This window comes from Tenrec ecaudatus, chromosome 5 (assembly GCF_050624435.1).
Source record: "Tenrec ecaudatus isolate mTenEca1 chromosome 5, mTenEca1.hap1, whole genome shotgun sequence".
Lineage (NCBI taxonomy): Eukaryota > Metazoa > Chordata > Mammalia > Afrosoricida > Tenrecidae > Tenrec > Tenrec ecaudatus.
In genome coordinates, this window is record NC_134534.1 from 36570522 (window position 1) to 36589256 (window position 18735).

The 18735-nt window shown below is 50.7% G+C and overlaps 1 protein-coding gene across 1 annotated transcript in view; it reads right to left on the reverse strand.

Moving 5' to 3' along the window:
• Nucleotides 1–2351: 2351 nt before the first annotated feature.
• GRHL2 (grainyhead like transcription factor 2) overlaps nucleotides 2352–18735 on the reverse strand; it is a 157624-nt gene continuing 141240 nt past the window's right edge. Inside the window, exons 15-17 of the mRNA XM_075550820.1 lie at nucleotides 11462–11547; nucleotides 4561–4625; nucleotides 2352–2466 (exon numbers count right to left, since the gene is read on the reverse strand). Coding sequence (XP_075406935.1) covers nucleotides 2352–2466; nucleotides 4561–4625; nucleotides 11462–11547 — 266 coding nt within the window. The remainder of the gene's footprint in view (nucleotides 2467–4560; nucleotides 4626–11461; nucleotides 11548–18735) is intronic.

Consider the following 18735-nt stretch of genomic DNA (forward strand, 5'->3'; position numbering starts at 1 on the left):
ATTGATCGCCCTTGCTTAGACAGTAAGAAAGGGCCGTTCGTAGAATTTGGCACAAACCCACTATCGCTCTGGCATTTTCCATGATTTCAAATTAGAAAAAGAAGAAGGAAAATAAACATTTGATCATTTCATGCTTCCTAAGTCTCTGGCCGGGGACGTGTCCTTGTCAATCGGGAACAAACTCCAAGGTGATCGCGTTATTCGCTGAGGCCCAATTTCCAAACGCTCGTCAAGTCAAACCTGTGTGGGACACAGAGGGAAGGGGTGGCTTCCCAAATACCCCATCGCCCATGGATTAAAAAAAAAAAAAAAAGCTTATTTGTTGAGTGTGATTAATTTAAGGGGGCAGGTTTTCCAATCTTTCTGGAGTGTTTTTGCCTGGGGAGTTTTGCCTGGCAGGAGTCATTGAAGCTCTGCGAATGTACACTTTAAAGCTAAGCCTTGGGGGGGGGGGGTTGAGAAGAACACTCAGCACCAGCCCAAGGTGGCCTCGGGTACACTGTTCTGACTATGGTCACTGGTCACTGCTCTAATTGCCCAGGGGCTATGGGTAAATGCAAAAGCATCTTTGATTTGTCCTGCCTTAGGGCAGGCCCAGCAAGTGATTGTCAAAGAAGCTGGAGCGGGCAGGTAGCCGTCCTTCGTCCTTCGGTGCTGCTGGAGGCCTCGGGACAAATGAAGTACAGGGCAGGGAGTCCAGAGAGGGGGCCTTCAGGTAAGATGGCAAAGTGCTTGGCAAACAATCTAGGCCTGGAACCTGCCCTCGGTCGGGACCTTGGGTGGACGGTGGGTGGGGTGTGTCCCAGGCTACCCAAAAACTAGTGCTTCCATCTTCAGAGGGTGCATGCAAGCCCCTTGGCCACCTGTCTGTCCTCTCTAAGCAAACGGACCAGGGCCTGCCATGATTGATGGGGGTGTGCTTGTCTAGGAGGTGTTTCTTCTCTTCACTGGCTCTTCCAGGCCCCTCCTGTGACCGCTGGCAGAAGCGTAGGGTTCTCAAGGCATGCTCACCCACAGACTCTGCTACTTCCTCAGCTGTCACCCAGGAGCAGAGAAGCCTCCTTTTCCAGGGGCTCCAGCAGGGGAAGCCCAAGAGGCTGCCGAGGTCTTCTGGTTGCAGCTGGGCGGTTGGCACTGCCCTGAGAACTGCAGTGGGGCTGAAGCAGCCACTTGAGATGAAGGACGTGCTTGTAAACTGTGCAGCACTGCATGACGTCTGGGTTCCTAGCATCGCCAGTCAGGTCTGCAGCCAGCCAGCCTCAGCAGCCGGGACCTCATGACAGAGCCTCCGCAGAGTCCACTCCACAAAGCTCAGGCAGAGCCCAGCCCTGGACCTGGAGAAGGTGCTAGAACGTCAGGCAATAGGACCTATCTCGGAGACAGCTCGGAGGATGAGTCCAGAAAAGTACATCCCGAGAGATGAGTGTGGTGGCCTTGTGAGAAAGCCGTGGTCCCAGGGAAGAGAAGGTGTTTCCTCTGGGGACAGGGAAGGTGTCCTCAGGGTGCGGCCACTTGAGAGTTCATCTTGGCACCCTCCACAGTGCCCTGATGCCCAAAGGCCACTTCCCCAGCCCGAAGGACACTTCGTGAACAGGCGCAGAGGCAGAAAGCCAGGTCTCCCGGTATGTGCCTCTGTAGGCCAGTGGCAGTAAACATGCCCACATACCATAGGTAAAATATATTATTGTAATATTATAAACATTATGTACACAGAGTCAGGTGTCCTTCCTTTGTCACCTACTAATTACATTGTAGCGGAATGCCTTCCTGTACAAGTCCCTGTGGCCACTTGCTTCCAACTCCTCCGGAAAAATCTTTAGCAAGATGACCTCTCCCTCCCAGAGCAACCTGAAGGTGTTTGAGTAGTAAGTCAGGCAGCCACCTCTTAGCACACCCGTGACATCTGCACAAGGAAGTAGCTTGTTTGGTCCAGTTATTCAGAACACGTGTGAGAAAGGCGTAGGGAGCGCTTCCGGATGAACCCATTGGCTATGTGTCCCTTGAAGAGGAGGGCTCTGATGGCCTCTTCCAGAGTCAGCTGTGTGACTTGCGGGGTCCTGGACACCCACCTGCCCCCCACTCCCCAGGCTCAGAAAAAAAGGTGGGCAATAAATAAGGATTTTTTCAAGGTCCAAAGCAGGGCCCTGAGGGGCTCAGCCAGGCTTTAGCTCCACAGAATGTCCCCAAATGGACGGGAAAAATACACTGACAGCGAGTGAGGCGTCAGTCCGTGCCCGCTCTTTGCCCAGTGTAGTCTTGTAACAGCGATTGTGAGACGGGTGAGTTGGGGCTGTAGATCCGGGGTGGGGGCCTCTGCCAGTCCTGGGTGAAGGTGCTGTGGGGAGCGGGGCTCAGATTTCCATGAGCGTGATCTTGAAGCCTTCCACCATGCTCTCCATGTTGAGAATGAACGTGTCCTCGTTCGAATAGTGCTCGATGATGTTGTCGTCCATGTTCACCAGGATGCTGGTGGCAAAAGACAGAGACTGTCAGGAGTGGTGCAGGAGGTGCAAGGGCCATTCCTGGACAGGGGTCTCCCAAAGCCAGGCTTTTCCAAAGGAGGCTGGGTGAGGTAGCGGGGACAGGAGGACAGATGGGAAAAGGGGGGACCCCCTACCATTACCACCATCACCACTCTCTTCCTTCTGCAGGAAGCAGCTTCAGGTCAGCAGAGAGGTTTACAGCAGAACTGACCTCCCGCTGGTAACTTCTCCTGGGACTGCACAGCCACCCAAGCCTCGTACTCGGTAGATTGGTGAACCGGGACCCAGAACAGTTGGCAGAACACGAAATCACAGAGTTCAGTCATACCAGAGTGGGACCTGAACACGGAGGTCCCATAACTATTTTTTTTATTGAAGATACATTTGAAAGAGGACATCGTAGTCATTGGCGCTACTGTGGAGCCTTGAGGCAACCCCAGGGGGGCCATGACGACTATTAGCAAGGGGGTAAAACCAGAGTCACTGAGGTTAAATCACGTAGTATGGGTCCAGGTGCGTGGTACACGGCGGAGCTGGGCTGGGAACTCAGCTTTACCTTTTCCCAAGCTCGGACCTGTATCACTGGCTGCCTACTCGCTAGGAGTCCTTGGGAGGCATAAACAGTAATGTACATAGCCACTCACCAAAAGGGACTCAGAAGAAAGGCCTGGCGATGTACCTCCGAGACATCTACCCTTGAGAACCCTGTGGAGCTTAACCCTACTCTGACACCGGTGGGGCAGCCATGAGTCTAGAGTTGACTTGGTGACGCCTGGTCTACCTGCTCCTTGGCTAACTGGAGCCACTACACTCAGAACTGCCTCAGCAGGGGTCAAGGTGGGCTCGTTTAAGAAAACCAGCATCTTCCTTCCCCTATCTGCCCAGGATTTAAAATCCCTGCAGCCACTCTCGTTCCTAGAAGTCTGGGCGGATCTTCTTAATGAGAAGACAAGGACTCTCTCCTCCGCCCATAGCTAGTGTTTAGCTTTCCAGCACCTCTGCTTATCCTATTGTGAGCACGTATGAACTCCACCCCTTTCCAGGGCGATTGTGAGGATGAATGCATGCAGCAGAGGGCTTGGCCCAGGCAGGGCACCAGGAAAGTGGGATGTCCCCCTTAAGGACACGTACATGCCCCCTGCACCCGCCCCCCGGAGCTTCTCATCAGTAGTCAAGACCCTCAGTAGTTCAAGACCCCGAGACACCGCTTGGGTCTCGCCATCAAGGAATGGTGGGCCTTCCGACAAGGATTTTCATTCCCAGTTAACCTTGACCCTGAGCAGGCCAGGCATTTCCTTTAGACACATTGTCTGCTTTTTGTAGAAGAACCGTCCCAGGTGCTGACTCAACGGAGTCCCTCTCCTGGTACTAAGTCCAAGTCCTGCGGCCACTACTCTCAGACCCTCATCAGCTGGGGTCCCTGCAGGGGACCAGCAGTGGGTACGGACTCAAACTTTGCAGCCAGCGCCCAGACCAGAGGCCACATCTCTTGAAAGAGCGAAAACCTGTTCTTTGACTTACTGACCACTGAAGCCCCAGGGCAGAACTTAACGTCCCCCTGGCTCAGTTTCCCCATCAGTGAGCCAGAGAGGGTGAGAGACACTGCCTCCCAGACTGGTAAGGAATACGTGGGGGAAGGCACAGAAAGCACTCAGTAGGGGCCCATGCCCCACTGAATCCTCAGTCAATGCGAGAGACTGCTCTTCACAGTGACAACCAGGGAGCTGTCTGGGACCAAGTGGAAGAACCCTTTAGGCCCTGTACCCATTTTTGCCCCTAGCGGGTCACCACTTCATATTAAACCTTGAAGGCAGCATGGGATTCGCTATAAATGTCACTCTGCCAACGGGGTGACTGGCCTGTGCCCTCTGTCTCACCCTGTCACTGGAAAGGGGCACCGTACACACGTCCTTCTCCCCTTCACAGAAGCGCTTCAGGCACTGCGTTGGCGCGCGGCCCTGTCGTCATTTGGAAGCGCAGAGCAGCTTTTATTCAAGGTGAACATCGAGATTAGAGTTCTCCGCCACCCTCTCTCTATCGGGTGTGGGAGTCAGTTTAAGGCTGGTTTCTCGCTTACCCCTTTTTGCTCTTCTTGTAAAGCTTTGTGATCTTCTCCGCCGGCAGTCCGTACTTCTCAGATATCTGGAACAACACGGCAGAAAGGCTCGATGAGCGCCCAAGGGGCGTGCACGCAAGGCCGCCAGACCACGTGCCAATTTCAGCCTATGGCAGCATTCTTGGAGGGGCCAGGGCTCTGCATCCTCAAAGGCAGCTTCTCAAACACCTCACCTGTGAGCCTCCTTCTCCCTCTCCTCTCTCTCACTTGACACACCTTCGAGTCAATAGAAGAGTCCATCGCACGAGAAGTCAATCTACGCTAAAGGTGCCATTTAAAGCCAATCCACGGAAAGCCGGACTTCGCATGTTCCCGTGGCATTAGACAGGCGGCCATGTAGAAAACACGCTTTGGCATGAAACTGGGCCCCACTTCCCACACCCAAATACATTTCAAATGGATGGAAGATGGACATGGGACAGATGAAGCATAGAGGTGCCAGGAGAATCCATGAGTCGATGGCTCTTGCATATGTCAACACGGTAAAGTTGGGACGAGTTTTTATAAATAAAACCTGAAGAATAAGGGAAGAAGGCTGATAGAAACAACCCCCGCATTCAAAAGATCCACAGAGCAAAACTCGGCATCAAGAGACAAGGTCAACGGACACATTGGAAACATTGTTGAACCCAACAGACAGACCTGAGCTAACTTCCCCTACTTAGGGAAGACCCCAGGGAGAGAGAAATAAGAAACGGACTCACCGCTCCATGGAGAAAATGGAGACAACAACGCGGGGAGACAGTTCATTGAAAAGGAATGTTGCAATTGGCTGATCGGTGTATGAAAAATAAATCTACCACGTCATCATTTTAAAACAGTAAGTTAAAGCATGAGGGAGGCTATATGGCTGATCAGGCTAACCAAAGGGCAAAGACCCGCTCAGCAGGAGTGTGAGAAACCGTCCCTCTTGTCCAGAGATGGGGGACTAGCAAGCCCAACCACTGAGAAGGGAAACTTGACAGACGTGAAGGAAATTTAAAGTGCAGAGCTGCTTTGACCCAGATATTCCACATCTAGGCATCTATAAAGCAAAAGTGGCATAGGGAAAAAAGCTACTGCATACAAACATTTTAGGGGTGAAGATGGTGTAGTATGGAAGAGACCAGACCAAAACCAGGGATGTACATGGTAGACAATGGTGGAGGAGATGGGGAAAGGAAAACAAAAGGATGAATACAAGGAAGAAAAGGGTAGTGGGGTCATGGGGCATTAATCCACCCAAGGGGAGGGTATTGTTTATATCTCCACAGGGAAAGTGGGACCAGACTTCAACCCAGTGTCGCAAGGTGTGAATGCAATATCCCGGCGTGGAGGAGGGAACCGGTGGAGAGGTCTGGGAGGCTGGCCCCAGCACCACAAATTAAGTGGATTCCTGCCCCTCCCCCGAAAAGAATTTGTTCCAAAGGACGACATTGACTCTGCAGCTATAGGAGATGGACATATTTGATCAGAGCACACGGGAGCAGATGAAGGGGCAGGAGGAGAGAGTGGAACACAGCCTGGCCCACCAGGCCGTGATGATGATGTTCCTGAGTAGAGCAGCCAGTCCACAGAGAGAACAACATGGCTGGCCCTACTATGAGACATGATGCCCCTCAGTGACTAAGGGCGATACAGGGGACAGCACCGGAGACACAGTGTGGGAATTGCACCTGACCTGATCCCACCACACCGAGGCAAATCACTGGGGGAGTGCAGCGGAACAGCAAGGGAATGGAGTGGCAAGGTCCCCAGGGAATGCTGAAAGTGGACTTTGGGGCCAGGGCGTGGTGCCCCAACAGACTGGACTGGAAAACGCTCCTAAGGGCCAGCAAACGATCCCTGAACTAACTACAAGCTTTTCTCTTGTGAACTGTTTTGTTCTGTTCTTTTTCAGTGGTTTGTTTTGGTTGTTTTGTTGTCTGGTTGTATACTGTTGCTTTGTTTTCCTCTGTCTAGTTTTCGTGCATGTTAGTGACTCCACAGGTCTGTCTGAATAGGACAGGCTGGATGAACTATCTGGATGAAAAACAACAGGACCGACAGTTCCGGGGGGACTTGGGGTGGGGGGTGGGGGGGTTAAGGAAGTGGTGTTAACAAACCCAGGGACAAGGGAAAAACATGGGACCCCAAATGGTAGAGAAGGGGGAGTGGCGCTGATGGTGCCTGGCTATCAAAAGAGATAGTGACTGGGGTCTTAAAGGCTTGAAGATAAACAAGTGGCCATCTAGCTCAGAAGCAACAAAGTCCACATGGAAGAACACACCAGCCTGTGTGATCGAGTGGTCCCAAAGGGATCAGTTACCAGGCATCAAAGAACAAAAAATCATATCATTGACTGCACACCTCCATGATAGGATCGCTGAAGACAAATGGGTGCATAAGCAAATGTGGTGAAGAAAGCTGATGGTGCCCGGCTATCAAAAGAGATAGTGTCTGGGGTCTTAAAGGCTTGAAGGTGAACAAGCGGCCATCTAGCTCAGAAGCAAATACGCCCACATGGAAGAAGCACACCGGCCAGTACGATCACGAGGTGCCCAAGGGACCAGGTATAAGGCATCATGCAAAAAAAAAAAAAAGATATAAGTGTGTGTATGTATGTGTATATATGTGTATATGTATATATGTATGTGTATATATGTATATATATATCATATTAAATGAAGGGGGAAGTGCAGAGTGGAGACCCAAGGCCCAAGTATCGGCCAATGTAGATCCCCTCATAGAGGGGTTTAGGAGAGGAGATGGGTTAATTAGGGTGTGAGGTAGTATCGATGAAGAACACAGCTTTCCCCCAGATCCTGGATGCTTCCTCCCCCCAACTACCATGATCCGAATTCTACCTTGCAGGGCTGGATAGGACAGAGGCTGTACACTGGTACATATGAGGGTTGGAGATACAGGGAATCCAGGGTGGATGATACCTTCAGGACCAAGGGTGTGAGGGACGATGCTGGGAGAGTGGAGGGTGAGTGGGTTGGAAAGGGGGAACTGATTACAAGGATCCACATGTGACCTCTTCCCTGGGAGAGGGACAGCAGAGAAGGGGGGAAGGGAGACTCCAGATAGGGCAAGATATGACAAAATAACGATGTATAAATTACCAAGGGCATATGAGGGAGGGGGGAATGGGGAGGGAGGGGGGAAAAAAAGAGGACCTGATGCAAGGGGCTTAAGTGGAGAGCAAATGCCTTGAGAATGATTGGGGCAGGGAATGTATGGATGTGCTTTATACAATTGATGTATGTATATGTATGGATTGTGGTAAGAGTTGTTTGAGTCCCTAATAAAATGTAAAAGAAGAAAAGAGAAAAAATGATTAGGGCAAAGACTGTACAGATGTGCTTTATACAATTGATGTATGTATATGTATGAACTGTGAAAAGAATTGTATCAGCCCCAATAAATTGTTAAAAAAAATTTTTTTAAAAATAGATGCTAATGTACACAGGGGTCTCAAAGCCCCGCCGTCTGAATCAGAGACAAACTGGCGATAGCAAACATGCATCACTCGTGCTACAATGTTTTCCATTGAAAACCAGGAAGGCATTCAATGAAATGTAGGAAACCCGTATGAAGGAATAGGAAAAAGACGGCAGTGCCATATGCAGTCAAAACATGCCAATGTGTATGATGTGCTCTTGTTTGTAGGTTTCAAATGTACGTAAGTAAAGATACAGAAAGCAACGGAAGGGCCACCTATCTTCTACCACTGGCAACCCCTGGGGAATGGACAGAGACCAAGAGCTCCATTGAGTTTTCACGGTGTGCAGGCCTGCGCTGCTTTGAGGGAGGCCTGGCGGTCTAGCGGGGTAGTTGTTGGGCTGCCGACTGCAAGGTTAGCAGTTCGGAGGCAGCAGCTGCTCTATTGGAAAAAGACGAGGCTTTTGACTCCCATAACTAGTGACCATCTCAGAAACCCCTGGGGGCCGTTCCACCCTGTCTTCTAGGGTCCCTGTGAATGAGAGTCCTCTGGGTGGCAGTGAGCTTTTGAGCTGAGTAATGCTTATTTTATGCTGACAGTGACCGTACCTCCTTTCTATACGCACAAAGCAATAAGAGTGTGCGAGATGGATTTAGAAAAGACCTGGCCGAGATGCCTGCCAGTCTGTCACCTTGGGGTTTCTTGTAAGCTGGGATGTTGGAAGCTATGCAACTTGTATTCCCAACTCCAGCAGGGCCACCCATGGCCGAACGATTTCAGAGATGCTTCTTCTCGACCAGGAGTCAGCAAACATTTGAGACGGAAGAGCCAATCCTGTCCCTCAGAACCTTTTAAAAATGGGCTGAGCATCATATGCATATTTTTACAAACAAATGAAGTCATTGTTATCTGAGTAATATTCTTTGAAAGTTTCCCATTTTGCTTTAGAGCCTCATGCATGTGCTGAAAGAGCTGCGGGTTGCCTGCCTCTGCTCTAGACGAAGATAGAATCACCCTTGTTCTGTTCAACGTCAGCAAGTCCTAAGCTACTAGTAATCCATCTTCTAGAAGGGAGGTGAACCCAATGCTTGGGAGTCTCTCTTCAGGGAAGATGAGTTTGCTCAGATCTTCATTACTAGCCTAGCTCCCCAAGGCCTGAACGAACAAGCTCCCCTCCGCTCACCAGCTCCTCAGAGCCCAGCAGAAAGCCTGCACCACTCACTTTCCACTGGGGTCTGCTGGGAATAGCGCCAGCCGTCACAGTAGGCAACCTTCACCGAGTGCTTACTGTGTGCTGGGCACTGTGCTGGGAGATCGTTGGCTCTTAAGGCCTGTCATTGCTGTGGGATCAGTACTATGAGAAGCCCAGTGCACAGATGAGGAAACCGAGGCTCACAAGTCATTAAGTAACCTGTCCCAGGGTCCCTCGGCTAGTCAATGGCTGAACCAGAGTTCAAGGTGAGAAGGTGACACTCTGGCTCCAGACTGAGCATTCAGAGTACATCGATCGATCTATGTTGTGACTGTTCAGAGAGGCTCCCGGATCCCCTGCCCCCAGTTCAGAGGAGCAACTGGTAGAGTTGAAACAGGGGGCCTGGGGCTGCTGAGGACAATAGTCTCCAGGCCACAAGAGTCCCCAGGGCAGTGTGACCTCCAGAGGCCTGACATGGTGGTGCACAGAGATGCCGTGTCTGCCTCTGGGTGAGGCTGAGAGGTGCACCTTCCAAACTCAGGACCCCGGAAAGAGTTTGGGGGTTCTGGGCACTATGTGGATGACACTGACCAACTGGCACAGCTCACAGAAGGGCTCCTTCTGCCAGGGGGCAAGCCTGGGCCACCCCGTGTCCCTCCCCTCTGTGCAGAGCACTGGCACCCTCCACAGGGGAGGGTACACACTGGAAATGCTTGTTAACCCTTTCTGCACTTCCAAGTTTTCCGAACTGAGCACCTCTTTCTATAACTTAAAAACAAAAGCAAAAAACATTATTCATAGTTTAAAAGACTTCAGAACTTCCAAGAAGATCCCAGGCCAGGGTCACATCCCACCACTGAGCTGTCACTTGAGAACCTGTAAGACCTAAACTTTGACACGGTGGGCCCTTCTCTCCCACCTACCCCCCATCTCAGCACGAGCCCACAGAACCAGGTTCCTACTGAATGTGACCAACGTGGGGCGCAGCCTGTCTTCTCCGGAGACAGTCAGTGACTTCCCCGTGAGACTCAGGGCTCTTCAGGGTGGGACTCTGAGATATAAAAACAAACACAAACTTCTTGGCTCATCTGGACTCTGACTCATCTCGACCCTATATTAAAGGGCTGAATGAAACTTCCCCTGTGGGATTCCCAGATTGTAACTCTTTATGGGCGTAGAAAGCCTCATCTTTCTCCCATGAAGCCACTGTCAGTTCCAAGCTACTGGCCTTGTGAGCAGCCCCAAATCTAACCAACTTGGCAACAACCTCCAACCCCCAAGCCAAACTCACCACCCTCAAGATCTAACAGGATGGGGCAGAATTGCCCCGGGGCATTTCTGAGACTGTCACTCTCTGCAGGAGTAGAAAGCCCCATCTTTCTCCTGCACAGTGGCTGGTGGTTTTGAACTGCAGACCTTGTGTTTGGAAGCCCCACACATACCCACTCTGAAACCAAGGCTCCTCACTATGCCAACAGAGGTCACTATGTAAAAGCCAGAGGCTCTACCTTTGACTGTTTCCTAGGTAACAGGATTCAACTACATGGCCTACTGGAGAATGTTTGCGCTAACAAATTTCACTTCCACACAAACACACACACACACACACCCCTGGAAATCCTGTTGTGTCCCTTACTATAATAACCCCGCATCATCTACAACACAGAAGCCAAAACCCAAACCCACTGCCAGGGAGTTCATTCTAATGTATAACGACCCGTGTGGTGTGGGGGAGACTCAGAAATCACCCACACAGTGGGATCATAGGGGAGTCCCAGGGAGGGCAAAAGGGGCTAGCAGCGTGACTTCCCTCAGCCCTGGTTGAATACAGGGAGCAGGGGAAGGGAGGGGGGAACTTGAGAGCCTGTCCTTAAACTGCTCTGTATCTCCAAGGAGGATGCTTTTCCTTAACCAAAGAGGTTAAGGACACTCTCAGAGTAGCGAGGGGCTCGCGTGTCCTGGCCAGATGGGAGCAGATGGAACGTGGTTCCGGGCAAGGAGGCAGGTGCAAACCCACAGGGTAACTAACACAGCGCTCACTCTCAGTCCCTGAGTCCCTGTCAACGGACAGCGACTTGGCGCTGTTTCAAAGTCTTTTTCTCCTTAAGATGCTAATAAGCCACGACAGGACAGAAGCCAGGGTCCCCACCAATCTCAGCTCTTTCTCTCTACACTTTTTCTTGCAGTCTCAATGGCTGCTTTTTTCAAAGTCCCTTCCAGCTCCGGGGTTGCCCGCAGGCGGGGTCTGGAGGTGGCTCTCTTACCGCTTCCATTAGGCCTTTCACCGTGGGAGACTTCAACATCAGCGCGTCGAACACGTCGTCAGTCTCCTTCCTCACGTACAGAAGCACTGGAAGAGAAAGAAGAGGGGTGAGCTGTGTGGCAGAAGGAGCCCACCTGTCACACCCGTGTTGGAGGCTGGCACTGCCTCGGGGGCTCCAACCCTGGCTCGCCCACATCCTGCCAGGGGTGCCTGCCGTACAACCTGTTGCGAGGCACCAGGGAGGGGTGAATGGGAGGAAGGAGTGGAGGTCGCAGGACACCGATTACGCTCTAAGGCACTTGGATGCATACGGTCCACGTTTGGATTTCTCAAGGTAGGGAGGGACATGAGCGATTTATGCTATCTCTTCCTGTGGCTTCTTCCTTTTATTTAATCATCTGTTCCTTCAGCAAATATTACTGGATGCCCGCCATGGCCTCTATGTACCTGGCTGCCTGTGCCAACAGCTGAGGGTGCCACCAGCGAGTGTAGACAGGCTCTGCCCTTAAGGAGCTCCCATCCCCCTCTGGAAGAGCGGGTATCCCCCAACAAGTCAACAGAGCCACCAGCACAAGCGGTATGGAGGAAAGGGCGGCAGGAAGGAGCGTGGGGCAGCCGGGAGTTGTGGGGAGCTTCATGAAGGGCACAGGCGACAATGCAAGCGAGGGGCAGGGGGTGCAGCAGAGGTGTCGGGAGGGGGAGGAAAGTCTGGGCCAATCAGCCAGCCTGTGCAGGACCAAGAGGCAGGTGGAGGGTTTGGAATACCACAGGTCTGGGTTGGATTTCATTTCAGTGATAGCTGTGGGGCCCGGGTCACCTTAGTGAACCTCTCCAACCCTGGCTTTCTTGGTAAACCGGGGGACATAATGCCTCCCTTGTGGGGTGGCTGTGAGCAGGAGAGGAAGGCACATGCATGTGAAATGCATGATCCAGGCCTGGCACTTAGCCAGCACCCAGCATGCAGCCCAGGGGTGCTGTCCCGCAGCCATGGCCCTGGTTCTCATGGCCCCCGGGAAGCTGATATAAACACAGCTCCTTCACATGAAGTTCTCTGTAACCAAGACATGCTGACCGTGAGAATTTACAGAAGGTGAGGGTGGGCGAGGGCCACGGGGACCACAAAGATACGCCGGCTGAGCCAGAGAAGCTGTAGCCGGTGCCCCAGGGCCCTCCACCCCCAGGGATGGCTACAGGCCGCGGTTGCGCCATGCACAGTCCAGTGATGGAATCTCCCATTCAGATGGGACGTCTGGTTCCCACAGTGCTGACTGCCCCTCTCTCTCTCCCTCTCCCTTCCCCCAGTGAGGTGACTCCGGCTTCTTCCTCCAGGGAGGGCAAGGGCCACCACTGCACCCGAGCCACCAGGCCACAGGAAGAATGTGCTGGGCAGAACCACCCCACGCTGAGCTCACTTCCAGCAAGTATCAACAGAGTGCCAATCACAATCACCCCAAGAGGGAAGTCAGAGATGCTTCTCCACTTCTGAGGGGAAGGAAGCCAGCTCTACCCACCCGCTGCCCGCTGCCCGCTCCCCAAGGGCTTCACTAAGCCTGCCCGTCTCAGGAGGGCGCAGTCTGACAGGGGCAGGGGTGGATGGGTTCCACTGGCAGTTTTTTTTTCTCTGCCACCAGCCAGATGTTCAGTTTGTGCACTATGCACCCATCCCCCCCACCCAACGCACCACCCCAGGAAACCCACTACAGTTTCCATTTCTTCCTTTATAAAAATATAAATATGAAATACCAGTGAAAGAAACAGATGGCAAGTCTGCAGCATTCCAAATTCAGGGCCCTTTGGGAGGCATATGAGATAAAGTTTACTGTGCCAGCCTGGCCAACAAACACATGTGGGGTTAATTGAAGGGCGGAGGGATAAATGGCTCGGTGAGCCTCGCCTTTCGAGGTTTTGGATCTCTTGCTTTGTGATGCTCAGACCAGGGTGCAGCTACCTTAGCCAGTTCCCTACTTCAGCTGGCAAGGCTCACTTCCTGCAAGACATCCCTGAGGAGAAGCCACATGGACCTACCCTGATGCAGCCCTGGGTGCTGGAGCAGCCGTGTGAGACACCAGCCAGCACTGAGATGCTTATACATTCACTGATTCAGCTTTCCTCCTGCAGTCGGCATCATTGTGTGTGTTTTGTGAGATGGAGGAGGACTTTGTGGCTTGGTGTTGGACATATGGGCTAATGTTGGACTTGTGGGCTTGGGCAGCACTGAGTTGGGATGTTTTCTTGATGCGCACTTACCCTTTATATCAACTCTCTCTTATAGATATGGGTTTCTGTGGATTTGTTTCTCTAAGGTACCCAGACTCACACAGCATATTTTCTCTCCTCTGTCCTGGCTAACATGATCTTGTGGCTAATGGGGCATCACAGCAGGACTCGGTTCTGCAGGGAACTCATTAGACCTCAGGACCTCAATTATAACCAGATGAGGGGGAGATGAAAATTTTAAAGAAAAAGTATTTTTTTAAACACACTGATGGCCATGACAGGTGAACCTTCTGTAACTGCTGCCTCTGGTGCCTAACTGATTTTCTCAGAAGCCCTCAAAGCCTGCCTTAGCCAAATGAGTACCACTCCCACTGGATGTGCAAATCTCTTCTTTTGAAATCGTTGCCTTTGAAATAGCATAGCCATCGTACTCATTGCAGGGGCTGCTGGGAAGGGCTGCTGGTGGCCCTGCCCAGGGTGACAGGTTGTGAGAGAAATCCAGGCTGGGCAGTGCCACCATTTCCCATGGAGCTTGTTGGCCGCCCGGCAGCTGGCCCAGGGGCAGCTGTCGTTAGCTCAGCGTCTGAGGGGGCATCGTGGTAGTGAGTTCTCCAAGTTAGCAGCCATCACACGTCTTAGACGTCACACAGCTAAAGGCAGACAGCTGCACGGGGCAGCCCCTGGCATCTCCTGACCCAGCTGTTGAGAAAGGGCTACGAAGCCAAACTAACCGATCAGGATGGCATGAGTAGGCATGACACTCATGCTCCCTGCACAAGAAACTTCTAACAAATGAACAATAGAGTCATCCCTGAGCCAGGCTGCCCCTGAGAGGGCATCAGGCAAGCACTGGCAACCCCACCATTCTAGTCCAAAGACAGCCTCTCCTGCTGGAGGGTTACAGCGCCCACATGTGTCTCTATGGTTTCACCATTTCAAAGGCCACAGCCCAGGACAATTCCTAAAGGTACTGGTTATGAGTTTCTCATGCAGCTGCCCTGGGACAAGTTCTGGAGGCCCTTTTGCTCAAGGAGTCCTCCAAGTTCATGAGTCCCTAACTCATGCAGGAATCAGGTTTCCAGACAGTCTCCACCTCAAATAGTATAGAAATCAAAAGAGATCCTCCAGTAGGAGAGGACTCTGCAGGGCCACGAGCACTTACTGATAAAGCGCAAAGACTAGTTAGTGCCTGCGGTGCGGATTATATTTCAAAATGAAGAACACAAGCATTTTCCCTAACTGGACCAACAGACAACATCATGATAATGGGAAGGGAAAAACTAAAACAGACAAAGTTACCAAGGATTTCATTTTACTTGGATCCACCATCAATTCACATGGAGGCAACAGTTCAGCCAAGAAATCAAAGGACGTGTTTCACTGGACAAACGTGCTGCTAAAGACATCTTTCAAGTGTCCACAAGCACAAGGGCACGTGGAGAGCTAAAGGGTGCCTGACTCAAGCCATCGATTGCATTTCCCGCTGCTTCATTTGCCCGCTCTAGCTGGGCAAGGAGTGAGGAGGAGCAGCGAAAGCCGATACCTTGAATGATGAGGAATATTGAGTCTCTACCACGGAATCCAGACGAACAAACACATGAGTTGGAAGAATGCCCGAATGCTTCATAGAAGTGAGGATGGCCACACAGATTTGCCTCCTAGATTTTGGGCTTCTGATGAAGAGGAGCCAATTGCTGAAGAAGATATCATGCACGGGACAATCAAAAGTCAGGGAACAAGAGGAGTCTCTCAAGGTGCTAGATTGACACAGTGGCTGCAAGATAGCAATGATTGTGAAGACCAGGCAGTGTTGTGTGGTGTTGGGTATGAGCTTACTGAGTCAGGACTGACTCAACTCTACCCAACAGCAACTACAAGGTCAGACATTTCTCTGCCTTTGTTTTGGAAAGCAAGAAAGAACTTGTACCTTAGAGGAATTGCCAAGAAAGTGAAGCAGATGGTTCTGATACTCGGCCCTGAGTGTCTTCCCATGTCCTTCTTCTGCCTCTCTCTGGAGGCTATGACCTTGATGAAATAAATATTTGGGGTCTAAATATTTCAGAAGAAGCCCTGGTGGTGCAGCGGGTCGGTACTTGGCCACTAACTTAAAGGTCAGTCATTCAAACCCACCAGCAGCTGTGTGGGAGAAAAGAGTTGCTTCCATAAAGATTACAGCCTAAGAAACCCTTGTGCATAGAGGATCATTATGGGTTGGAATCGACTTACTGGCATACAACGACAAACATTCCAAAGAAGCACGGTTGTCTCCGGTTAGAACTTGTTGGTGACAATGGACTCATACTCTCCAACTATGTTCAGAGAGATGAAGCAAGTGGCAGACATTGAAACTGGATTTGTGAGGGGCTAGAGTGGAGCCCTCATGGCACAGTGGTTACACGTTAGGCTGCAATCCACAAGGCCCACAGTTCGAAACTACCAGCCACTCTCTGGGAGAAAGATGGGGTTTCTACTCTGGTAAACAGTTGCAGTCTCAGAAACTCACAGGGGCAGTTCTACCCTGTCCTACAGAGCCACTGTGAGTCAGCACTGACCCAGTGGCAGTGCGAATGGGAAAAGAAGTAATATCTGTCTAGTTGGAAAGGAGCAGACCCATCAGATGGCTGTGCTGGGTCCCTGTAAATCCCAGAACTATGACCAGTGGTTCTCAACCCGTGGGTCACGACCCCTTTGGTGGGGCGAATGACCCTTTCACAGGGGTTGCCCAATTCATAACAGTAGCAAAATTGAAGTTATAAAGTAGGAATGAAAATAATTTTATGGTTGGGGGGTCACCACACACAAGGAACTGTATGAAGCACCACTGTGTTGAGCACCACTGCTTATGACCATAACTGATACTGCTACAATAACAAGCTTTCATCTCTCTCCCTCCCCTTTCACTTTCCTGTATCCAGAAGAAAGCATAACCGGGAGAGAAAGCGCCTCTCTCTGAATTCAGGGCTGCATTAGGAGCAGCATGGCGCTGAACGGTAATCCTGCGAACTCCATGCTGCCTGTGCAAATCTGCTTGCTTCTTCTCACGGTATCCCTCCCAGTCCCCAGTGTCACTGCCTCCGAGCTTCCCAGTGCCATCACTCTACAAAAGGAATCAGCAAAGTTGTCTCGAACCTTGAAGATCTGCAAAGAACAAGGGGGATGGAATATTGTCCCGGTTTTAGAGCTTACAATGCTAAGGCATGCTTGGGGGTGTTAAATAACTTATTTAAATTCAAGAGCAAGCGAGGCTGCCATTCCAACACAAGCAGTTCCATTCCTCGGTCAATGTGCTTCACTGTGGAGGCCCCACCGCCTCGCCTTCGAAAGTGGAAGGAAGCAAAGGTCCAGAGCTACATACAAAGGAGCTGGCAATAGAAGACTTTCCAAAAGGAAAAATGTGTAATTTAGTATGTATTTTTCACATTTTAAGACTGAGACCCAGCAGGAGTGAGTGACCTTGGTCAAGAGTTGACATCCATGGTGCTTGGACGCCTTACACAACTCTCATCTGACATTGGTCAGTGTGAAACTAAAGGGTTGTTATAAAAACTAAATCATAATAGTCATAAAATATCACTCTGCTGGCTCTTAGCATTCAATGAAGGTTAATTTATTATCTCCACTATGCTAGTTCTTTATACTCCAAGCCTCTACCTCTCTCTTTGCTTTCTCTCTTAAATCAATTCCAGACAAACAGAGGAAAAATCTAGGAAGCAAAACTATGGATAGTGATATAAACATAGGTGTGTACATATGTAAATACCTTAATTCATGAAAATAGAGATACCAGTCTATGTACATAAATTTAGGTGACAATACATTGAGGTAGTGGATGGACTTTGAGCTTCTGTTCAAGCCCTCCCTCAATGCAAGAACACCTTTTCTAACAACCTGGCATTCTGTGATGCTCACCCTCCTGACATAATCACTGAAGACAAAATGGGTGAATAAGCAAATGTGAAGAAAGCTGATGGTGCCCTGCTATCAAAAGATACAGTGTCTGGGGTCTTAAAGGCTTGAAGTTAAACAAGAGGCCATCTAGCAGAGAAGCCACAAGCCCACATGGAAGAAGCACACAGCCTATGTGATCATGAGGTGTCAACAGGATCTGGTAACAGGCATCAGAAGACCCAAATCAAACAAAGAAACAAACAAACAAAAATGTTATTGTATTAGTCTGGCTACTTTAAAGAAACAAACGTGCAGAAACTCATGTAAAAGAGTGAGTTTTATATAAAGGTTAAGTGTCCATCAAGAAAACATCCCAACCCAGTGCTGCCTAAACCCACAAGTCTAACACTAACCCATATGTCCAACACCAATCCATGAAGTCCTCCTCCATCTCACAAAATAGACACAATGATGCCGGCTGCAGGAGAAAAGCTGAACCAATGATGTGTAAGCATCTCAGCAGCTGCTCCAGCACCCAGGGCTGCATCAGGGTAGGTCCACGTGGCTTCTCCTCAGGGATGTCTTGCAGAAAGTGAGCCTTACCAGCTAAAGCAGGGAACTGGCTAAGGCAGCTGCACCCTGGTCTGAGCATCACAAAGCAAGAGACCCAAGAACTAGAAAGGCGAGGCTTACTGAGCCATTTATCCCTCTTTCCTTCAATTAACTCCACATGTGTTTATCAGCCAGGTTGGCACAATAAACTAACTACCTCAATCATATTGTTGAAAATTAGGGGGGGAGTTGGAGCAGAGACTCAAAATCCATCTGTAGACAATGAAACATCCCCTCACAGAAGGGTCACAAGGAAGGGACGAGTCAACCAGGGAGTAATAGAGCACTGATGAAACATAATATTCCTCTAGTTCCTTGAGACTTCCTCAGCTCCCACTATCATGACCCCAGTCTTCCCTTTCACTGTGGCCTGGACCAGAGCATGCACACAGGTACAGATAAGAGATAAGAGCTCAGGACACACGGAATCCATGAACAGGAATGGGAGTAGCAATACCAGGAGGGTAGGGAGAAGGTGGGGAGGTGGGTGGAGGAAGGGGGAATTGATTGAAATGATTGACACATAACCACACCCGCACACACAGAAGGATGAACAAC